The sequence below is a fragment of the Microcebus murinus genome, chromosome 13, assembly GCF_040939455.1.
Source record: "Microcebus murinus isolate Inina chromosome 13, M.murinus_Inina_mat1.0, whole genome shotgun sequence".
Lineage (NCBI taxonomy): Eukaryota > Metazoa > Chordata > Mammalia > Primates > Cheirogaleidae > Microcebus > Microcebus murinus.
Genome location: NC_134116.1, coordinates 80,490,234 through 80,510,627, shown reverse-complemented (window position 1 = coordinate 80,510,627; position 20,394 = coordinate 80,490,234). Strand labels below are relative to the sequence as shown.

The 20,394-nt window shown below is 36.0% G+C and overlaps 1 protein-coding gene across 3 annotated transcripts in view; it reads right to left on the bottom strand.

Annotated features, from left to right (window-relative positions):
• XPO4 (exportin 4) overlaps positions 1-20,394 on the bottom strand; it is a 116,574-nt gene that overhangs the window by 67,712 nt on the left and 28,468 nt on the right. The window contains exons 2-4 of one of the 3 annotated variants that reach the window (XM_076009560.1): positions 15,319-15,473; positions 15,067-15,208; positions 7,939-8,077 (exon numbers count right to left, since the gene is read on the bottom strand). In XM_076009560.1, coding sequence (XP_075865675.1) covers positions 7,939-8,077; positions 15,067-15,161 — 234 coding nt within the window. In that variant the 5' untranslated portion in view covers positions 15,162-15,208; positions 15,319-15,473. Of the gene's footprint in view, positions 1-7,938; positions 8,078-15,066; positions 15,209-15,318; positions 15,490-20,394 lie in introns of all 3 variants that reach the window. The other 2 variants (XM_076009561.1, XM_076009559.1) reach the window with 2 other exon arrangements.

Genomic DNA, 20,394 nt, shown 5'->3' with positions numbered 1-20,394 from the left:
CTTTCTAATTTTTAATGCCTAGATATATATTCTGTATATACCCCTGCTATCAATCCATATGTATTGTATTATATTCTACTTTTCTACTTTGTACCTATGAAATAAAAAGAAATCTTTAAAAACAAGTGTGTTCTATTCAAATATACCACTTAATACATAAAAATAAATTATCATACATCATGGTTATATATTTTTACCAGAAATAAAATATTCTGGTTTTAACCATGCCTAAAATTATCAGCTTTCAAAGAACTAAAATTCAGTAATGTACTATCATCCTTAAAAGGTATCAGTTTAATCTCTCCTTAATTTGGAAGTCCTGTAAGGATATGAGATTAGTATCAGAAACATTGATTATATTATACTGGTCTGGCTCGAAGATACCAAATAAAAAGTGATTACTGGAGAATGATGAATAATTAAGCATTGATTATACATTAAGAGAGCAAAGTACTTCCACACATATCAACAAATTATTTCTCCCTATTCATAAGGGAACTAAACATATTATAAAATGTCTACCACTCATTTCCAAATATGTTTACTCATTTTCAGTATCTAATTATCAATTAAATCCCTTTAAAATGAAGACAGCTAGGGAAGCAAGCCAAAAATAAACTCCCAAGGGAGAACAGAGGACAGCTCCTTCTCAGGACAGAGAAGGTGGGGAGGGCATCAAATCTGTCTTGGAAAGATTCTTCCCTTGTAGAAGGTTCTATGAGCTTGCTTCAGACTTTTAGGTCTCAACGGCCACCCCTAGTGCATTACCTCTTAGCTCTCCTTCCACTGACCACTACCTTCAAGCACTGCCTCTCTGGTCTTTGTGAGAGTTGGGCTAGCTATTATTCCCTGTTAGAGACAATGGCTCTGATACTTAACAGAGTTAGAAACAAAAGCTGTTGTAAATAATTTCAGTGAAATCAGATCAAAGTTGACTGACTGACTGATAAGCAGTATGTGAGTTTGTCATACTAAAGTTAACAGGGATTTGACCGGTATAAAATACCACAATACTACAAATCTCAGACTTCTAAAAGGTTAACACAACAATGCTTCATTTATCCAAGATAATAAAGAATTAAGTTAATATCTGTTAATTTTCTAAATGCAGCAAGTATTCTAATGAAACTTCTTGTACGTATTTCTAAAATAATTATTTCTATGGCAATTATTATATGATGTTATAATGAAGTGATTACTGGGAAGTTACTAAAACATAAGACCCTTTGGCAACATCAGTGCCAGATCCCAATGCTTGCTGATTTGTGTTCCCTTCACAGCTTTTCACAGTCACCCTCTGTTGTTGTCTACCAGATACTGCTGCTGGCCATTTGACTACCACTAGCAGGTAGTTCTAAATGGACTATTTTCATTTGCCAACAAGTTAGAAATCAAATAACAAAATTTATTAAAATTATATCTAAAATAAATTATTAAAAAAAACACTCTGCAGGATTCTTTTAGGAAGGAGTCCAGTACAAGAATCCTATTGTTTGAACCAGTTAGAAAATCTGGGTTCTAACAGTCCAAGATTTCCTACTTCAGATAACTTTGGGCAAAGCCCTGCATTGATCTTGGCCTCAGCTTTCTCATCTATAAAACGGACCTAATTTACAGGACTCCCTAAAGTTTAAATTAGATAATACATGTAAAAGTACTATCTAAATGTAGCAGGTTTTGGTAAGACAAGGTAAAGTAGCAACAGTATTTTTTTATTATCATAAAAAATAACAAATCACCTATTTTGGCTTTTTGGTCCTATTTCCTTATCGCTTAAAAAAAGAGCCATCACTAAAGTACTACAGTAGATGCTTAGTAAACATTACTTAGATCAATGAATCAATGCTTAACTTCTATGCCCAGCACTATGTTAACAAAAGGATAAGTGAAAAATAAATACATGATGTGTTCCCAATTTTCTTTAGCTGTTTATAAATTTCAACAAGAAATACATAAAACAAAATGAGACAATGCATTTGTCTCATTTTCTCACTGAAGCACTGGAAATTCACAAGTTAATTCACTGGTTAACAATTTAAGTAACTGCCTTCACATTAAGTTTTACAGCAGCATTTTCATTTCCAGTAAAAGCCATTAATTTCAAGCTAGTGAAAAAATGCCCTTCAGAGATAACTTTGCCTTACTCACCAGCTTACTGTCACAAGCACAAGATACTCAAACACTAATTCCAGCTGACAAAATAAAATACTCTTGTTCAGAGAGAGGATTGTCTCTTATAATAGCCTGGCTCTTACCCCAGGGGCTTTATTACCAAGAATAAACTTTATGAAAGGTTGCCATACATAAAGCAGACTTCCAGCTGCTCTTCTAAGCAAACATCAATGAGACTTGTGATAAGAGAGATTAACTTGGCTATCACATCCAGGGGCAGGGCTGCTGTAGACAAGTGAATTTCTCACCCACTTCTCTCTAGAATGGCAAAGAGGAGGAAAGGAAGCTTAAATACTAAATTAAACAGCTTTAACCGTGATTTAACCTAAGCCTACCATTTTTCAAAGGAAATAAGACAAACATGAAGAAGATTAGAAGTTTAGCTTAAATATTAGCTTAAAATTAAAAATTTAACTACTTTCCTAGGAAGGAGAGTTTCCATATCCCTCTCAAATTAGTATTGAGAGCAGGTCTGATACTAAACAAACTGAGATAAAATAACCACGGTAACCTTCATAATCATGGAAGAAAAACATTTTACCTGCCCACAAAGACAGGAATGAAATGACACTATTTAATAATCACGCAAGCATGATTACACTAAGAATATATCATGATACATGGAAGACTGTATATCTAAAAATTATCCTCTCCTTCAAAAAATTTTTATATGAATTAGATATAATCTTTCCATAAAACTATCTGTAGAAAACCAAAACTATCCCATACAATAGTCCTTAAAGCATTTAAAGGAAAGCTAGTATGTTGGTTATCTATATTTTTTTAAATACACAAATAATTAGTTTTCACTCGTGGATAAGAGCATAAATACCTTCTCTTGCTTTTCAATACTTAAAATATTGTTTGACAGAAAACGATGATTTACTACAGTTCACTTCCCAAGACTATAAAGAAGAGGCTACTGGGGAGACAGCACAAACACTTGCTGAAAAGGCAGCCCCTGAAATGACTATCATCACATTGCTTTACATATTAGTGAATTAATGCCTAGAGAAGTTACACGATTTGTTCAAGTTAGGTAGCTAGAAAATAGCAGAGGTGGGACTTAAATCCAAATCTGAATCCAAAATCAGCGTTCGACTATACTACACTGCCCCTAAGCCTGCATAAACGCACGCCTGAGACAAGCACAGGGAAGGCCCACACTCTCTGAGAGTGCTGGGAGAGAACCAGGCTACATGCAGCTTCTGGCCAATGAAGCTCTCGATGGAGCGCCATTCTATTACAGATAAGGTATGAAGAAAAGTTACACTTCTTCATCTATAGAAAGTCATTAGTTAATTTTCTTTTCTTTTCAAATTTCATGTAATCAAATCACCTTTATAAAGAAAGTTTCTAGCTAATACTAAATGAATGTTCTGATCTTTTTATCATTCTACTTTCTTGAGATTTTAATACTCTCTTCTACTACTATTCATGTCTCCAAGACTATCTTTTTTTTTCTGAGACAGAGTCTCACTCTGTTGCCCGGGATAGAGTGCTGTGGTATCAGCCTAGCTCACAGCAACCTCAAACTCCTGGGCTCAAGCAATCCTCCAGCTTCGACCTCCCCAGTAGCTACTGGGGACTACAGGTGCTCACCACTACACCCAGCTACTCTTTTGTTTCTGTTTTTAGTTCCTGGGCTAATTTTTTCTATTTTTAGTAAAGATAGGGTCTCACTCTTGCTCAGGCTGGTCTAGAACTCCCAAGCTCAAGTGATACTCCCACCTTGGCCTCCCAGAGTGCTAGGATTACAGGCATCAGCTACCGCACCGGGCTGACTAACAACATCTTAAGGAAATTCTTGAACCACTCTCACAAATTCTTAACAGTCCAAGAGGAAGATAAGAGAGGAAGACATATAAAAATGTCTTAACCTCATTTTTTTAGACCTGCCTAATGAGGTAGTGTCAAGCTACTCAGCAAGGACAAACAGGGATGGCCACAGTGTGTGTGCTTAACTTGCCGTATAAATGTAAAGAACACTTTTTCCAAGTTTAATGTTTTTAATGTGGTCACCAAAATAAATTCAGCCTGCAATCTTGAAACTAAATGCTGCCTTCCACTATTGATTCCCTGCTACTACAAAAGTGTTTGGCCCTGTTATTGGCCATTTGACTTTTAAGAAATCTTTATTTCATAAGAATATTAAATCTATCCATTATTCACAAAGTATACACACTATGAATAGAGCAAATCTCTAACTAAATAGCTACACCTGTTCCAATCATTCTCAGAACATCAGTTATTTCAGTGGCTCAAAATCCCCAATTGCCAGGTTGCAGTGGGACTACTTTTTGTGCTGGATCAAATTTCCCAAGGGGAAAAGAAACAGAGAACTCAATCAATGAGTACGTGCTCCTTCCTGAGTGAGGCAAGGGACTATTGATCCGTTGCCTATAGTATCCCAGTGCCATGAGGCTTCTTGTGGGGAGTGAGGGCAGAATGCAGAAATTCTACCTCAATACTGAAATCCCAGCTGGAATGATAACCAAACAAATAAGGGAAAGGCATTAGTCATAAATATATCTCAGAGTTATCAGTAATGTTTCTCAAGTTTAAATCCTGTCTATCACAATGAGCTGGACTCCTTTATTGCAGATTGTCAAAATAAAACAAGATGTTCTTAACATCTAAAATCTAAAATATAGGCCAGGTGTAGTGGCTTACACCTGTAATCCTAGCACTCAGGGAAGCCAAGACGGGAGGATCGCTTGAGGTCAGGAGTTCGAGACCTGCCTCAGGAAGAGTGAGAACCTGTCTCTACTAAAAATAGAAAGAAATTAGCCAGGCAACTAAAATAGAAAAAATTAGCCGGGCATGGTGGCACACGCCTGTAGCCCTAGCTACTCAGGAGGCTGAGGCAGTAGGATTGCTTGAGCCCAGGAGTTTGAGGTTGCTGTGAGCTAGGCTGACGCCACGGTACTCTAGGCCAGACAACAGAGTGAGACTCTGTCTTAAAAAACATAAAAATAAAAAAATAAAATCTAAAATATGAAGAGTAACTTGATTCAGAGCATTAGGGGCTAAATAAGATAATATTTCCAAGAAACAGCCTCAGTTGCAAACCTTCTCAACACTAGTTGCAGCATCTTATATCCACCAATTCTTTTTCCCTGGGTCATCAATAACAGCCCACATTGGATTGTGCACACAGCCATTAGTCTGAAAGCAAAAACTAACAGAACCCACGTAAATGACAAATCCACCACTATCCATCTAATGCAGGCATCCCAACGCATCAGCATGTCAAAAGCAAAGCACATCATCAGAAATGGAGACCATGCCTGCGTACCAATAGAGAGAACGCTGAAACCATAAAGAGCAGTATAAGTAAAAAGTAGCTTTCCAATAATTTTCACCTCAAAAATTTTAAATGGACTCTTATTTAGGGAATTACTTTCAAGAAAACATCTCACTATATAAAACAATACCATGACTTAAAAAATGTAATAATTCAAACTTGTACATTTTTGAAGTTTGTAGTTTTATATAAACAATTAAATTTCACAAAATTAAGTAAAAAGGGTATAAAGTTAGACCTACTCCCCAAAACTACACATCCAATACAGTTGCCACTAACAACATGTGGCCACTTGAATTTAAATTAATTAAAATTTAAAAAATTTAAAACTGTTCCTCAATCACATAGCCATATTTCACGTGCTCAAAAGCACATGTGGCTAGTGCCATGGCTATATACTGAAAAGTACGGGTACAGAATATTTATGTCAACACAGAAAGTTATATTAGACAGTGCTATTCTTGAAAAAATTTGCCACAAAAATGGCATAAAAAAGAATCATACAATCAAGAATCAAGACATAGAAACGTTCTATATCTTGACTGTGGTGGTAGTTCACTGGTTTACATAACTCACAACTTAACAAGGTATACAGTTTAGACAGATGCAGTAATGCATGTAAATTATACCTCAATAAAGTTAATAAGAAAGAAGCATAAACACATGACCACTGATAATTCTAAAGGAAAGCAAATACTTTGGGTATATACAGTAAGTTCCGGCAGAGTGGAGGCCGACGGCTGATGCGGTGAGGCGAGTGCATAGCCACGTATGGAAAAAGGTTGGGCGGGGAACTGAGAAGAGATTCGAGCCAGCAGAAAGCAACGGACAATGTACATGGCCCTCCCAAAATGTACCACTGCATTTTAACTGCAAAGCATCAACTGTCATTAAAATCACACCCCCTACTGACGGGCCACTGAAGATATAAAGAGATTCATAAAGAGTTATAAGGTATATGGATAGTCTCACACAGATATCTTTCAAATGACTAAGGAAAAGAAATTGTAAAAGTGAAAAAGCTACCCAAAATATTTAAAGATTCAATACCGAGAATGAGAATGGCCAGATATTACCAATCACAATTCTACATAAGTTAAAGTATCATTCAGCTGATATAAGTCAACAGCTCAAGGATCATAGCTGCTCATTAACACAACTCTAGTTTCTCCTGCCTCCAATAGAGTGATTACAAACAAACAGCCACTCTCCAGGTACGACTCTAGCTCTCTACAAGGTGGACAGGAATCTGGACGGGAGGGCAGGGAGGGAGAATCATAGTCCTCAAAGTAATTCAGTCAAGAACAATGGCCTTGGATTTGTTCCCCAGACAGTAACTCCTGGAAGCCATGTATACCTCGACCTATTAGGACAGCAACATTTAATGATTTTTGTAATGTCAGATATCAGTTTATATTTTATTCAAACATTTCTGTAATCACTAGTAGTTGCCAAAGGTTTATTAAAAATAGAAAAAAAAAAAAATCTCCAGCAAACTGGTATTGACTGAGTGGCACCTAAGTGGACACATAGGTGCTACAGTAATAGGGTATTGGGCAGGTGGGAGGGGGGAGGGGGGTGGGTATATACATACATAGTGAGTGAGATGTGCACCATCTGGGGGATGGTCATGATGGAGACTCAGACTTTTGGGGGGAGGGGGGGAAATGGGCATTTATTGAAACCTTAAAATCTGTACCCCCATAATATGCCAAAATAAAAAAAATAATTAAAAAAAAAAAAAAAAAAAAAAAGAAGTAAAAAGTAGAAGAGAGGATACTAGAGGCTAGAAAAGGTATGGGGAAGGAAAGGATTTGTTAAAGGAAACATTATTATGGCTAAATAGGAGGAATAAATTCTAAATAATTGTAGGATGACATTGTAGTTTCAAATATCTAGAATGTTGAGTATTTATTCTAGAATAATAGCTAGGGTATTGAACATTCCCAACACAAAGAAATGATAAATGTTGGAGATGATGGATGCTAATTACCCTGATCTGATCATTGTACATTATATCTATCCAAACATCACTATGTACCTCATGGTACATAGTGTATGTACAATTAATTATTACTCATCAGTTAAAAAAATCAATAAAAAATTACTGAAATATTCAGAGATAAAAAAAAAAAAAAAAAATAGAAAAAAAAATGTTCAAAAGAAATGGTTAAGAATATTATGGTATATTCGCTTATAATATTTTACCACCATTAAAATGATTATGAACACTAAGGCAACATGAAAAACACAGAATCAAACGAAAAGGCAAGGTACGCTATATCCATATTACCTACACATACTTAAAAAATCTAGAACATCTGAACAAATGAATATTGCTCGATTTTAACTTGAGCACTTTTTCTTTTATGTATCTATCCATTATTGTTGTCATAATGCTATTTGTGTAATACAAAACATAAATTCTTAATATTTATAAACACAAACAGTACACTTACCACAGTGGGATTGCCACTACTTATCAACTGGCTGACTTCATGAAAAATGCTTTTGCAGTCAATTGATTTATCTAATGATCCTCGCTTTACAATTACTGCTACTGCTAGTAGAATCTGTTCCCGAACATACTTTTGGAGGCTGTAAAACATAAAAGTCATTGTGAAAACATTTACCTAAATCTAATATAAAAACACTCTCAAATTTCTCACTATGCCTGAAGCTACTAATAACACTGCTTACATTTTTTGTTTGTTTGTTTTTGTTACCTTTCATGAACTTTGGCTATAGGTGCTTTTTTTTTTTTTGAGACAGAGTCTCACTTTGTTGCCCAGGCTAGAATGAGTGCCCTGGCGTCAGCCTAGCTCACAGCAACCTCAAACTCCTGGGCTCAAGCAATCCTGCTGCCTCAGCCTCCCGAGTAGCTGGGACTACAGGCACGTGCCACCATGCCTGGCTAATTTTTTCCATATATATTAGTTGACCAATTAATTTCTTTCTATTTATAGTAGAGACGGGGTCTCACTCTTGCTCAGGCTGGTTTCGAACTCCTGACCTCGAGCAATCCGCCCACCTCAGCCTCCCAGAGTGCTAGGATTACAGGTGTGAGCCACCATGCCCGGCCTCACTGCTTACATTTGAGAGTAGTATATAGCCCACTGGTTATGTATAGACACCAAAGCCAGAGACCTAGGTTCAAATCCAGGCTCCATAATTTACTGGCTGTGTAGCCCTGGGCAAAACAGTTAACACTAAGTGCCTCAGTTTTCCTATCTGTAAAATGGGGGTCATACTAACAGAGTTACTATAAGGATTAAATGTTCCTATAACTGTGCCCAGTACATACTAAGCACTATAAGTGTTAGCTGCTTCAGGCAGTGTTTAATAGATATAAATCAGCTCCCTGTTAAATACTTGTGGGGGAAAGAAAAATCACTAATATTCAGAGTCCACTGATTTGGAGATAAATTTTTTTTTTTTTTTTTGAGACAGAGTCTCACTTTGTTGTCCAGGCTAGAGTGAGTGCCGTGGCGTCAGCCTAGCTCACAGCAACCTCAAACTCCTGGGCTCAAGCAATCCTCCTGCCTCAGCCTCCCGAGTAGCTGGGACTACAGGCATGCGCCACCATGCCCGGCTAATTTTTTTTTTTTTATATATATATATATCAGTTGGCCAATTAATTTCTTTCTATTTATAGTAGAGACGGGGTCTCGCTCTTGCTCAGGCTGGTTTTGAACTCCTGACCTTGAGCAATCCGCCCGCCTCGGCCTCCCAAGAGCTAGGATAACAGGCGTGAGCCACAGCGCCCGGCCTGGAGATAAATTTTGATCTCACCTCCATCTCCAACCAGTAGCCTAATCGTAAATCCCATTTCCTTTTAACATGAAAAAGCAAGATGCTAACTATCCAATATACAATATTACAGCAAGATACAAACTGTAAAAAAAAACTTTAAAAAATGTCCTATCTAGGTTCCAGTCCTCAATGTGATGAAAGATGCACTCGTCCCAAGTCCAGGCCTTCTACAGAGCCTATTCAACCACAAGAGCATAGGGACTTACTTACTTGCCCTTTCATAAACTTTTCTGAAAAGTAAGGCTCAGAAAACATAACCCTGAATTTTATAATGTAGCCTCCAGAATGCCACAAAGATGCAACCACCATGTGCCCTTAGGATAAACTCGAACTCCTTAACACGGCCCCTAAGCAGCTGGACCCATCATGGCTTTCTAACAGAATTATTATTTTTTTTTTATTTATTTTTTTTTTTTAAGAGTGGGGGGCCAAACCACGTGGCTTTATTATACACTCGTGGACGAGGTTCTGGGGCCCCAAGAGCAGGGGCCCCAGAAGCTGCCGCAGAATTATTAAGAGTGCTTCCTCTCACTCTCAAAAGCGGCCATCCCAGTTTGGACATAAATTGAACTTCTGTCAGTTCCTGGCTCCACGAGCTCACATTTCTGGGCCTCTTAATTTTTATTCCCTCTGTCAAGAATGTGATGTCGCTTTCTCCAGAAAGTTATTACTAAGGGCTCCCACAGCACCCTCGCATAACATGACACACCTGTTACTCCTGTTTATCTCCCAGATCAGCGCTCACTCTAAGCACACTTACACATGCAAGGACATGGCCCATCACATAACAGGCATTTACTAGACATTTATACAAATGAACATGTCTCCCTACGTCAAGACTGAAGTGAAAAACACTCCTTCCAAACATAGACTCGAGCCATTCATCCTTCGTTCACTAAGCAAATAAATGCAGAGATCCTATTATGCACAAGAATGTTAGTTGACCCAAAGGAATTTTTGTATTTTGGGGGAGATAAGAATAGCTTCATATATACTGACCACTACCAGGAAATGTACATAAAACTGAAGATATACAAATACATAAAGCTAATTTTAAATATTTTTACTAGCAAGAATTAGAAATTAGGAAAACAAATAGCTAACATCTAAGTGCTTATAATATGCAAGACTTTATATAAAATAACTTCACAAATATTAACACATTCAATCCTCATGATAATCTTCAGTACTATTATTCACCTCATTTAAGAAACAGAAAATTAACACACAAAGAAGTTAAGTAATTTGCCCAAGGTCACAGAGCTAAGTAGCAGAAGTGGGGAGCAAGTCCCTTTCTCATGCTTCTTTTTTAAAAAGGAGGGCATTGTACATTTCACTCTATATAAATTTTACCTCAATTAGGAGAAAAAAATAGGAAAGAAAAAATTCTGTGCATGTAAATGGGAAGTACACAAAGTTATTTATGTAGTAGTCTATACTATTTACATAAGCTGTAGTATTCTACGTATGCAGTATGCCAAAAATTTGTAACGTGACTCTAATCCACATTGTAGGGCATTCTATAAGATAAAAATAACTGTGTCACTGGACGCAGTGGCTCATGCCAGTAATCCTAGCACTCTGGGAGGCCCAGGCGGGAGGATCACTTGAGAACAGGAGTTGGAGACCAGCCTGAGCAACAGCGAGACCCCATCTCTACTAAAAATAGAAAGAAAATTAGCCTGCCCACTCAAAATGGAAATAAAAAATTTGCCCAGCGTGGTGGTGAGTGCCTGTAGTTCCAGCTACTTGGGAGGCCGAGGCAGGAGGATTTCCTTAGCCCAGGTGTTTGAGGTTGCTGTGAGCTAGGCTGACGCCACGGCACTCTAGCCTGGGCAAGAGAGCGAGACTGTCAATCCATGAATCAATCAATCAATCAATCAATCAATAAATGTCATAAAAGGCAAAATAAAACAAAATTATTCTAGGTTAAGAGAGTCTAACAAAGGCCAGGCATGGTGGCTTATGCCTGTAATCCTAGCACTCTGGGAGGCTGAGGTGGGAGGATCCCTTGAGGTTAGGAGTTTGAAACCAGCCCAAGCAAGAACGAGACCCAATTTCTACAAAAAAAATAGAAAAATTAGCCAGGCATGGTGGTTCATGCCTGTAGTCCCAGCTACTCAGGAGGCTGGGGCAGGAGGATCACGTGAGCCCAGATTTTTGAGGTTTCAGTGAGTTAGGATGATACCACTGTACTCTATCTCAAAATAAATAAATAAAAGAGAGAGAAAAACTAACAGGGATTAATAGGGACATGACAACTAAATACAATGTATAATCTCTGGCCAAATCCTGGATTAAAAAATAATAACCTATTGTACCTAAACATATAAGGCAAATATTAATAGACCTGAAAGGAGAGAAAGACTGAAATAAAAAAAGTAACCTATAAAGAAGAAAAAGACTATAAATAACATTATTCAGACAATTAGGGAACTCAGAATATGGAATCAGAGTTATATTAGATAATATAAGTATACCAATTATATCAATAGTACTGAGATTATACTCTTAGAAAAGACATGTTGAAGTATCTAAGGTTGAAGTATCAAGATGTCTGAGGACAAGCTCAAATGGTTCAAGGAAGAAGATGCATAGATACGTGACAGAAATCAAGTGGGACAAAATGTCAACTGGGCCTATTCTGGGAAAAGGGTATGTTCATGTTCATTGTACTATTCTTTCAACTTTACCAAAAGGTTTTTACATTTTTCAAAATAAGCATTTCGGAGAAAATACATAAGTGAACTATTTCAATGTGGAATCCTACAATCAACTCTGAAATAGCTTCTGAAACTAATCAAAATCATTAATATTTAAGAATGAGACTTTTTTGGATAAAGCAAGAAATCAGACACATATACCCAATGAAATTTTGTCACACATCTAAGTCTTCCCAGCTCTCCAGAGTTTAGAGGTTCCAAGTTTAAGGAGGGAAAAGGTTTTGATAAATAAGCAGCTCCAGAACCTATCTATTTGGCCAAAAGCTCTCCTGCTGACCCTGAGTCCTTAAAGAAGGCTGCCCAGATGGCGATGGTTGTGGTAGCCAGAGCTCTTACTCCCCACTGGGCACCGTGTTCACAACTATCTCATGTAATCCTAACAGCAACCCTATAAGGTAGGTACCAAGTCCCTGTTCTTGATCGTTTCCCAAGATCACATAAATGGACTGCTCTTTAGGAAACTTTTTCTCTCTCTCTCTTTTTTTTTTTTTGAGACAGTCTCACTCTGTTGCCTTGACCAGAGTACAGTGGCATCATCACAGCTCACTGAAACCTCAAACTCCTAGGCTCAAGCAATTCTCCTGCCCCAGCCTCCTGATTAGCTGGGACTACAAGCACACACCACTACACTTGACCAATTTTTCTATTTTTTGTAGAGACTAGGTCTCACTCTTGCTTAAGATGGTCTTGAACTCCTGGCCTTAAGCAATCCTCCCATCCTCCCAGAGTGGTAGGATTACAGACATGAGCCATCATGCCTGCCCTTAGAAAACTCTTTTTAATGTTTTAGGCCTAGGGGCCAATGTATTTTTTTTTTTTTTTTTTTTGAGACAGAGTCTCGCTTTGTTGCCCAGGCTAGAATGAGTGCCATGGCGTCAGCCTAGCTCACAGCAACCTCAAACTCCTGGGCTCAAGTGATCCTTCTACCTCAGCCTCCTGAGTAGCTGGGACTACAGGCATGCGCCACCATGCCCGGCTAATTTTTTCTATATATATTATTTGGCCAATTAATTTATTTCTATTTATAGTAGAGACGGGGTCTCGCTCTTGCTCAGGCTGGTTTCGAACTCCTGACCTCGAGCAATCCGCCCGCCTCGGCCTCCCAGAGAGCTAGGATTACAAGCGTGAGCCACAGCGCCCGGCCAATGTATTTTTTTTAAAAAAACCTTCCCACACATAAACTCCTATAAACACAGAGGCCTTAAGGTTTATTTTCTTTCATTATATAAATATGAAGGTTTTCTCAACCTCTGTTCAACAATAAGCACATATTATCTTATTGATTTCTAATTACTTTACTATGGTAAAGATCAAAACAAGGCCAGCTCGGTGGCTCACACGTGTAATCCTAGCACTCTGGGAGGCTGAAACAGGAGGATCACTTGAGCCCAGGAGTTGGAGGTTGCAGTGAACTATGATGATAACGCCACTGCACTCTAACCCCGGAAAAACAGTCAGACCCTATCTCCAAAAAAGAAAAAAAGTTAAAAAATATCATTTTTAGTAAAATTCAACAAAAAATATATCTCTTCCATGGTTGCAACCTGTAATAAAAATTTTGATATTTGTGAGTTACAGCATACGCAAAATAATGCGACGAATACTGACAGTTTCAAGAGTTCTATTCTCATGTATTTATGTTTACCTTATGTACACAGGAATCAAAAGAAAAACAGTCCCGTCAGGTCTAGCAAATATGGTAAAATGGAAACAAGAAAAAGGAAAGCTAGTATCACATCCAAATGACCTCACCCAAAAAAAAAAAAAAAAAAAAAAAATCAATGCATCAATCCAGCATGAAGACAACAAAGGCTTAAAAGCAGGATCAAGTCTTCCTTATTCTAAGAAAACTGGAAAAAATTAGCCCTGCCTTCCTCTCTCTCTCTCCCACACACACACATGCACACGTATATCCACCTATCTGTAAGACACATTATCCACTAAACTTGTAACACTAATAGGCTAAGTAAACCTTGGCTTTTTTTCTCTCACACATTTTTCTATATGTAAAACAGCCTTTAACAAAGAGCTGTAGACACAAGAGTAATTATTATTAAATACTATGAACTACCAGTAGAACAAATGCATGACATTATGCTCTGAACTAGATTTAAAGTTTTATATACGTGCTTATTGTCATTAATTACCATTCCTAAGTATAAGCATTTCTGATTACATAACACATTTTTTCTTCAATGAATTTGGTAGTGAACGTCTAAAGTATTCAGTTACACAAACAGCAAATATACAAGTGCATTCCCTATAATCAAAAGAATACTTGGTATTTAGAGAACTTTAAAAAAATGTTAAGTAGTAATTCTTCCCCAAAAGTAGTAATTTCTTCCCCAAAAGTTATATAGCTGATAATTTTCCTCAGATTTTTTTAAATCATTCAAGTAATAAATGTACACAATCTCATAAAATGCTAAAACAATACAGATGTGTATAATGTAATAAGAAAATTCACTTTCACCCCATTCCTCAAACTTGATCCCCTCTTTAAAGAACTTGGTAATTTTTCTTATAGAACTTTTTCTATGTACATTTCTATGTACATATATACATAACATTTGGTTTGTTAATGGTACCTAATTTCTTCCCTCGACCCTGTTTTGGGATACTCATCTATGTCTTATAATACTTACCATTCTAAATTTAAAACATGTTGAAAGAAAGAACCACCCATACAAGCAACAAAAGAAGAACAAGTAAAGATAAAGGATTTTTAACTGAGTCTAAGATCAACTTTTATTTATAACCAAATTCTTCAAAACTCAACAATAAAAAAAAACCTCTAATATCCAGCACAATCTTTTCAAAGAAATAAAACTTAGTATCATAAAACCTTAAATAAAAGGTATTATTTCATTAAGCATCAAAATAACCTACGATCATGTATATGAGTTTTTAAAGTTTAAGCCCACATAAAGCTTAACCACCAATGTCTATTATTTAAAATTTTCTTTTAAAAATGCAAATTTAAAAAGCTCTAAAATGATACACAGGAGCCAGCAAAATTATTTTAGCAGTACCTCCTCCATGTATACTTACTTGGGCCTTTGTAAGACATAGGTTAAAAGGAATGTTCTCAGCGACTCGATGCTACCTTTTTCCAAGAGAATCCACTCTCGGACAACTGCTTCCATTATGGCTGTGGCAGCTTGAAAAAGGACATAGTCCACTTTACTAGTTTCTGAGGAGAAAATTAAAAACTTTCTTTACACAGTAGTTCACTTTATGCTGAACATTTTGCATTTATTAATTTTAAAACAGAACTTTTCAGACAAGGAATAAGATGATTACCTGTTCTTTTTTTTATCCAGTGACCTTGCTCTAGCACCACAAAGAGGTTAGTTCCTCTCAGAAGACACCTCAGGCAGGTGGCAGCTAATCACCGATCACAATTTTCACAAACTTTCCTCACCTCTCTTCAACTGTTACTTCCAAAGCATGAAGAACTAAAAAATAACACAGCTTTAAAAAAAATAAAAATAAAAATAGAAAGCAATCAGAAAATTTCCTAAGAGTCTCACCCTGTGCAAAACAGAACTTTGTATCTGAAAAATATCTTAAGAAACTAGTCTTTGAACATTACCATTTGTGATGAGCCATGCTGTTAAAATATTTTGGTTTTTAAGTAATTAAACTTTCAGCAGGATGACCCATCTCCAATAGCAAGTTCAGAAATAAACACAATCATGTCTAGGTTATTTTTCTCAAAATGTAAAACAAAACACGTCACATTTACACAAGGTGAGAAGTTCTTGTGAATTTTCTGATTGCAATACTGATCAAACTGAGTAAAATCCCAAAGCTACATGTAGAAAGAACCAGCCTTAACTAGCAAGTTATAGTATCTGAACTAAAAACTGAATTGAGGGGAAAAAATAGAAAATTAACACACCTAAGAAAAATTTTATATTAATTTTCTATTTTTTCTTTTATTCACCAATACCACTACAATCAGTTTCCAAACAGCATTATCAATAGGGAGAACAGTCAAAATGAAGTAAAGAAAAAGTAGAAATTTTCTGAAGCACTAAAAAATAACCATCATGTGAAATCCATGAAAAGTCTATGATTAGACTCCAAATTATTTGCCAAGATCACTGGACATGAGTATCTGAAAGCCATGAGAAATTAACTCTAGGCATAGAATGGCACCTTCAAGAATTTATCAGAAGAGAGCACTGTTTTCTCTCCCATTCAAGCTCAGGTCATTTAAAAATCCTAAAAATGGTCTTGATACAATTAGCTATAAAAATGTAGGGGACAAAGTGTAACCTACACAAATTCCTTTCACATTAGACTACTACATAGGCATTTTGAACGTACCAAAAGTAATAAGAGGAATCAATCTGGACCTTTTTAAAAAAAAGTTTTTTATCATTCTATGCTATCTTATCATGAATTCTAATCAGATGATAATCAGAATTCACAAAAATTTCGAAATCTTAAAATAAATAATTAAAATAAAACAATAGCTTCTAAAAATGCAAACCTATTATAAAAGATGTGTTTAAAGTTCTGGGAGTATATAAAAAGGAAGAGGATTTGAAACAGAAACCAGCTACATACATCTATATAGGTCATTTAAGGAGAAATATACTATCTCATAAAGGTAATTCAAACAATCACTCATTATAAACCTCTTCTTGAAGAAAAGGATAGCTGTTTGCTTGTCTTTATTTTCTACTGCAATAGTAAAAAATTTAAGGACAAGAAACCCAAAATCCTTAACCGTGGATTTTAAAAATGAAGCAAAATCTGTGGGACTCTCAGAATTTTAGAAATAGAACTCCAAAGATCATCTAAATTAATTCATGCATTTTACAGGAATTGAAGAAACTGATTCCCTAAGAGATAAAGAAAGGAAATTCAAGGTCACATGTATTGTAAATGTTCCTTGAGCAATACTAATATGCCCCCTTTGCATATGCCACTGAAGATAAGACCAAATAAGGGCCTCCAATGCTCATGAGCAAAGACTACCTTCTCATATCCACTTGTGCTTGTATTCTCGCCTTTTTTCTGCCCTTTGTGGGGGGATGCGGGGTGAGGGAACAATTACAGAAGATGAATGTTCAAAAGTTTTCAAGAGACAAAGAAGTTTCACACTCTTTTTCTTAAATACCTCTAGGTGGTATTAAATAACAATCTCTAAATTACTACTCCCATAAGAAGCTGTGTCTAAAAATGGAACAATCCAAAAAAAAAAAAAGAGACAAATTCCAAATTTAAAAGAAAGAATTTTCCTAAGCTAATAAATTATATTTTCTCCATGAAAACGATTATTAGCCTCCATAAACTTAATTTATATATAAGTGTGCAGGAGATGCTAGAAAGGACTCTAGAAGCCTAACAGTATGTGATTAGAACTTCACATGTACACATAAGTCTCATTCTTGCTTTTGCTATAAAGATGCTTGAAACTGCAAGGTCTTCATGAAGAATTCACAATTTATGAAAATCTGCCACTGACTAGGACACTGTCCAGATAATAAACTACTTTAGGCCACTGTAGTACTTGCTACTATAGTAACTTTCTTTAATAATAACTATATAAATAAAATTCATTTGTATCTTGTCAGCCATCTGATACTAGCCAGAATCATGAAGACAAAAGTTAAAGTAAAATAAATAACAAGAGAGAAAAACCACTACATTCTGATCAAGAAAGAAAATTTAAAAAAAAAGAAAGAAAAGAAAACCCTAGTAGCCAAGCCACAGATGTATAACTACTACAATCTCCTCTCTGGCCTTAAAGATTTCTGTCCAAAGCATAGGCAATATAAGTTCCAAAAGTCTGCTCTTTTGACATAATGGTACCTATGCCCACCAACTAATAATAAAAAGTCTCAGGTGAAAGATGATCTATCAATTCCCAATAATTGACAGAACTCCTAAGAAAACAATTTTCCATATCCAGAGATAACCAACTTTTGGGAGATTTCTTACTTGGTTTTGTTTTGGCTACTTCTGAGATCAGAAGTGAATGAAATCCATTGCTCTCTGAGAGAAGGACAAAAGAATGCCACAAAGTTAGCTCCAGAAGAGGCAAAACCAATCCCTCATGGTTCGTGGCTATTTCCTTAACAAGAACAGAACTCATAGGTCTCTCGGAAGGAAGATTTGACCCTAAAAAACTAGTAAATTCCTAAGTGCCAAAGACTTCTGAGGTGAAGAAGTCTAAAGTACTCTTCTGACAAAATGCACACAAATGCAACATGCACACACAGACACGTACACCACACACACACACAGAAAAGAGCAAAGAAAATTAAAACTAGAATGAAAATAAAAGGATAAGAAGAGAAAGAAACGAGGAAAAATCAGCAACATATAAAACTGAAGAGGTAGAAGTGAGAAGGAAGAATTTTAAGAGGCCAGAATCTTAAGGGAAGCATCAAAGAGAAAGTCTCCCCTTTATTAGAATATATTACCCAGACGTTCTATAAAAATGACATTTAATCCCTAAATAAGAATGTGAAAATTCTGAATTGCGATTGACTGCCACTTGTATGAGAAGTCTTCTTAGAGGAATTTACCCTTCTGTGCTGGTGGCAACTGAGTAAGGAGTTAAAAGATTTTCTGTGAAGTTTAGATGTAAACATTAATGTAACACAGAGCTTTGCAGTACATTAATGATTATGCTTGTAATACATGCACTCCACCTTTTAAATAGTCAATGTCCCAAAACCCAAACTGATTTTAAAAGCATGGCCAGAACTAGCAATACTACTCTTTAGAAAATTTTTATCAAGAAAACAAAAGTATTCCAAAACAAGCTCAATCATAACAAAGTAATCAGTACTTCATAAAATATACTCTAAAAAAGAAAGAGTGATATAAACAAATAAGCTCTAATAAAATACTTACAACACAGATCAACTATTTCCCAACTAGTATGGAATGACAACTGAATTATAATAGAAAGTCAGATGAAACACTGATGTTTGATGCCTAGTCAAAGTAATTACGGCATATGCCATGAAAACTAGACTGAAATTATTTTAGGTTTATAGTTTAACACAATGGTTCTCTAAATCTATCAATGCTGAACAATTTAAAGGCAGTAAGGATGAGTTAATGCTCTTTTAAACTCCTTATGCTGATGCTTAGTTTTGCTTCTTTCAATTTAACATTGAGTTAAATATCCTCCACATACATAACATAAATTGTCTTAGTGCCAGAAACAAATTGATCCAAGAATAAAAGCTGACCAATCAAATAAGTTAATTAATTTAAATGGCCTCATTGAGAATTTAAAAGGTAATTGTTAAAGCTATTCCTCTAACTCCTGAATGAGACAGCCTTCACCACTGGTACTAGCCTCCTTGCAAACACAGAACATAGCATTTCAGCTGGTCGTATTTTTTTAAAGCTATTTAAAATTAGGTAATGTTGCCATGACATTTACCATACCTATTCACAAAGTGCTTTTACTTACATAATTACATTTGCACCTCACAACAACTTAAGATAGCAAGTCCATGAAGGCAAATGGTACATCATTCCCACATGGCAGATGAAAAAGAGGCCCAGAGAGGTTATGCAATTTACTCAAGTGAACAACATGGGGCAGGCACCACTGGCACCTAGATCTGATAGTTCACTCTTGCTGCTACAATTGAGCAACTCTCATTCATATAAGCCCTGATATGTATAGCATTTTTAACACGTAACTTTGTAGTTTATTTCAATCTGGAAACCAGTGTACTGGTGGTGGGTAACAGGTAAGTCTTACTATTAAATGAAACCATAAGAATAAAAGGTCTGATGTTTTAGTTCCTAATACTCAACTAACCAATTTTATGGTTGTGAATGACTCAAACAGCCTTGTGGAGCGTTAATATTGGTTATAAAAGATGGCTCCAACTAAGAAAAACAGCCAACAGTAATCAAGCTATAAAATAACAATGACCAATTAAATCTCTGTTACTAACATTGAAAAATATCTAAGGGGCAAAGATAAACATCATATATAACTTTTAGAAAATGCCATCTTTGGACAAGAGAGCTATATTTCTTATGATTGTTTTAGAAAAGATCATTTCTGTACATGTGTCAGATAAAAGGTACTCACAAAACATATTGTACAAAAGTAAAAATCAGTGCTTTATTTTAGTATATATAGTGATAACCTACCCGGAAATGACTAATATTCGCTAAGCAAGCCAAGTATGAACTAAATGGTTTTTTTTTAATGCACCATGGAGAAACAAACTAGAAGAAAGAAAATGCAGACACCTTCAAAAACAACCTTAATTTTAAAACTAACACTGGGATAAGAGATATAGTACATTTTCTACATTAAATGACATTTGAAAACAGCTGAAAAAAACATTAAATTTTCCCACCACCATTAACACCGTCATG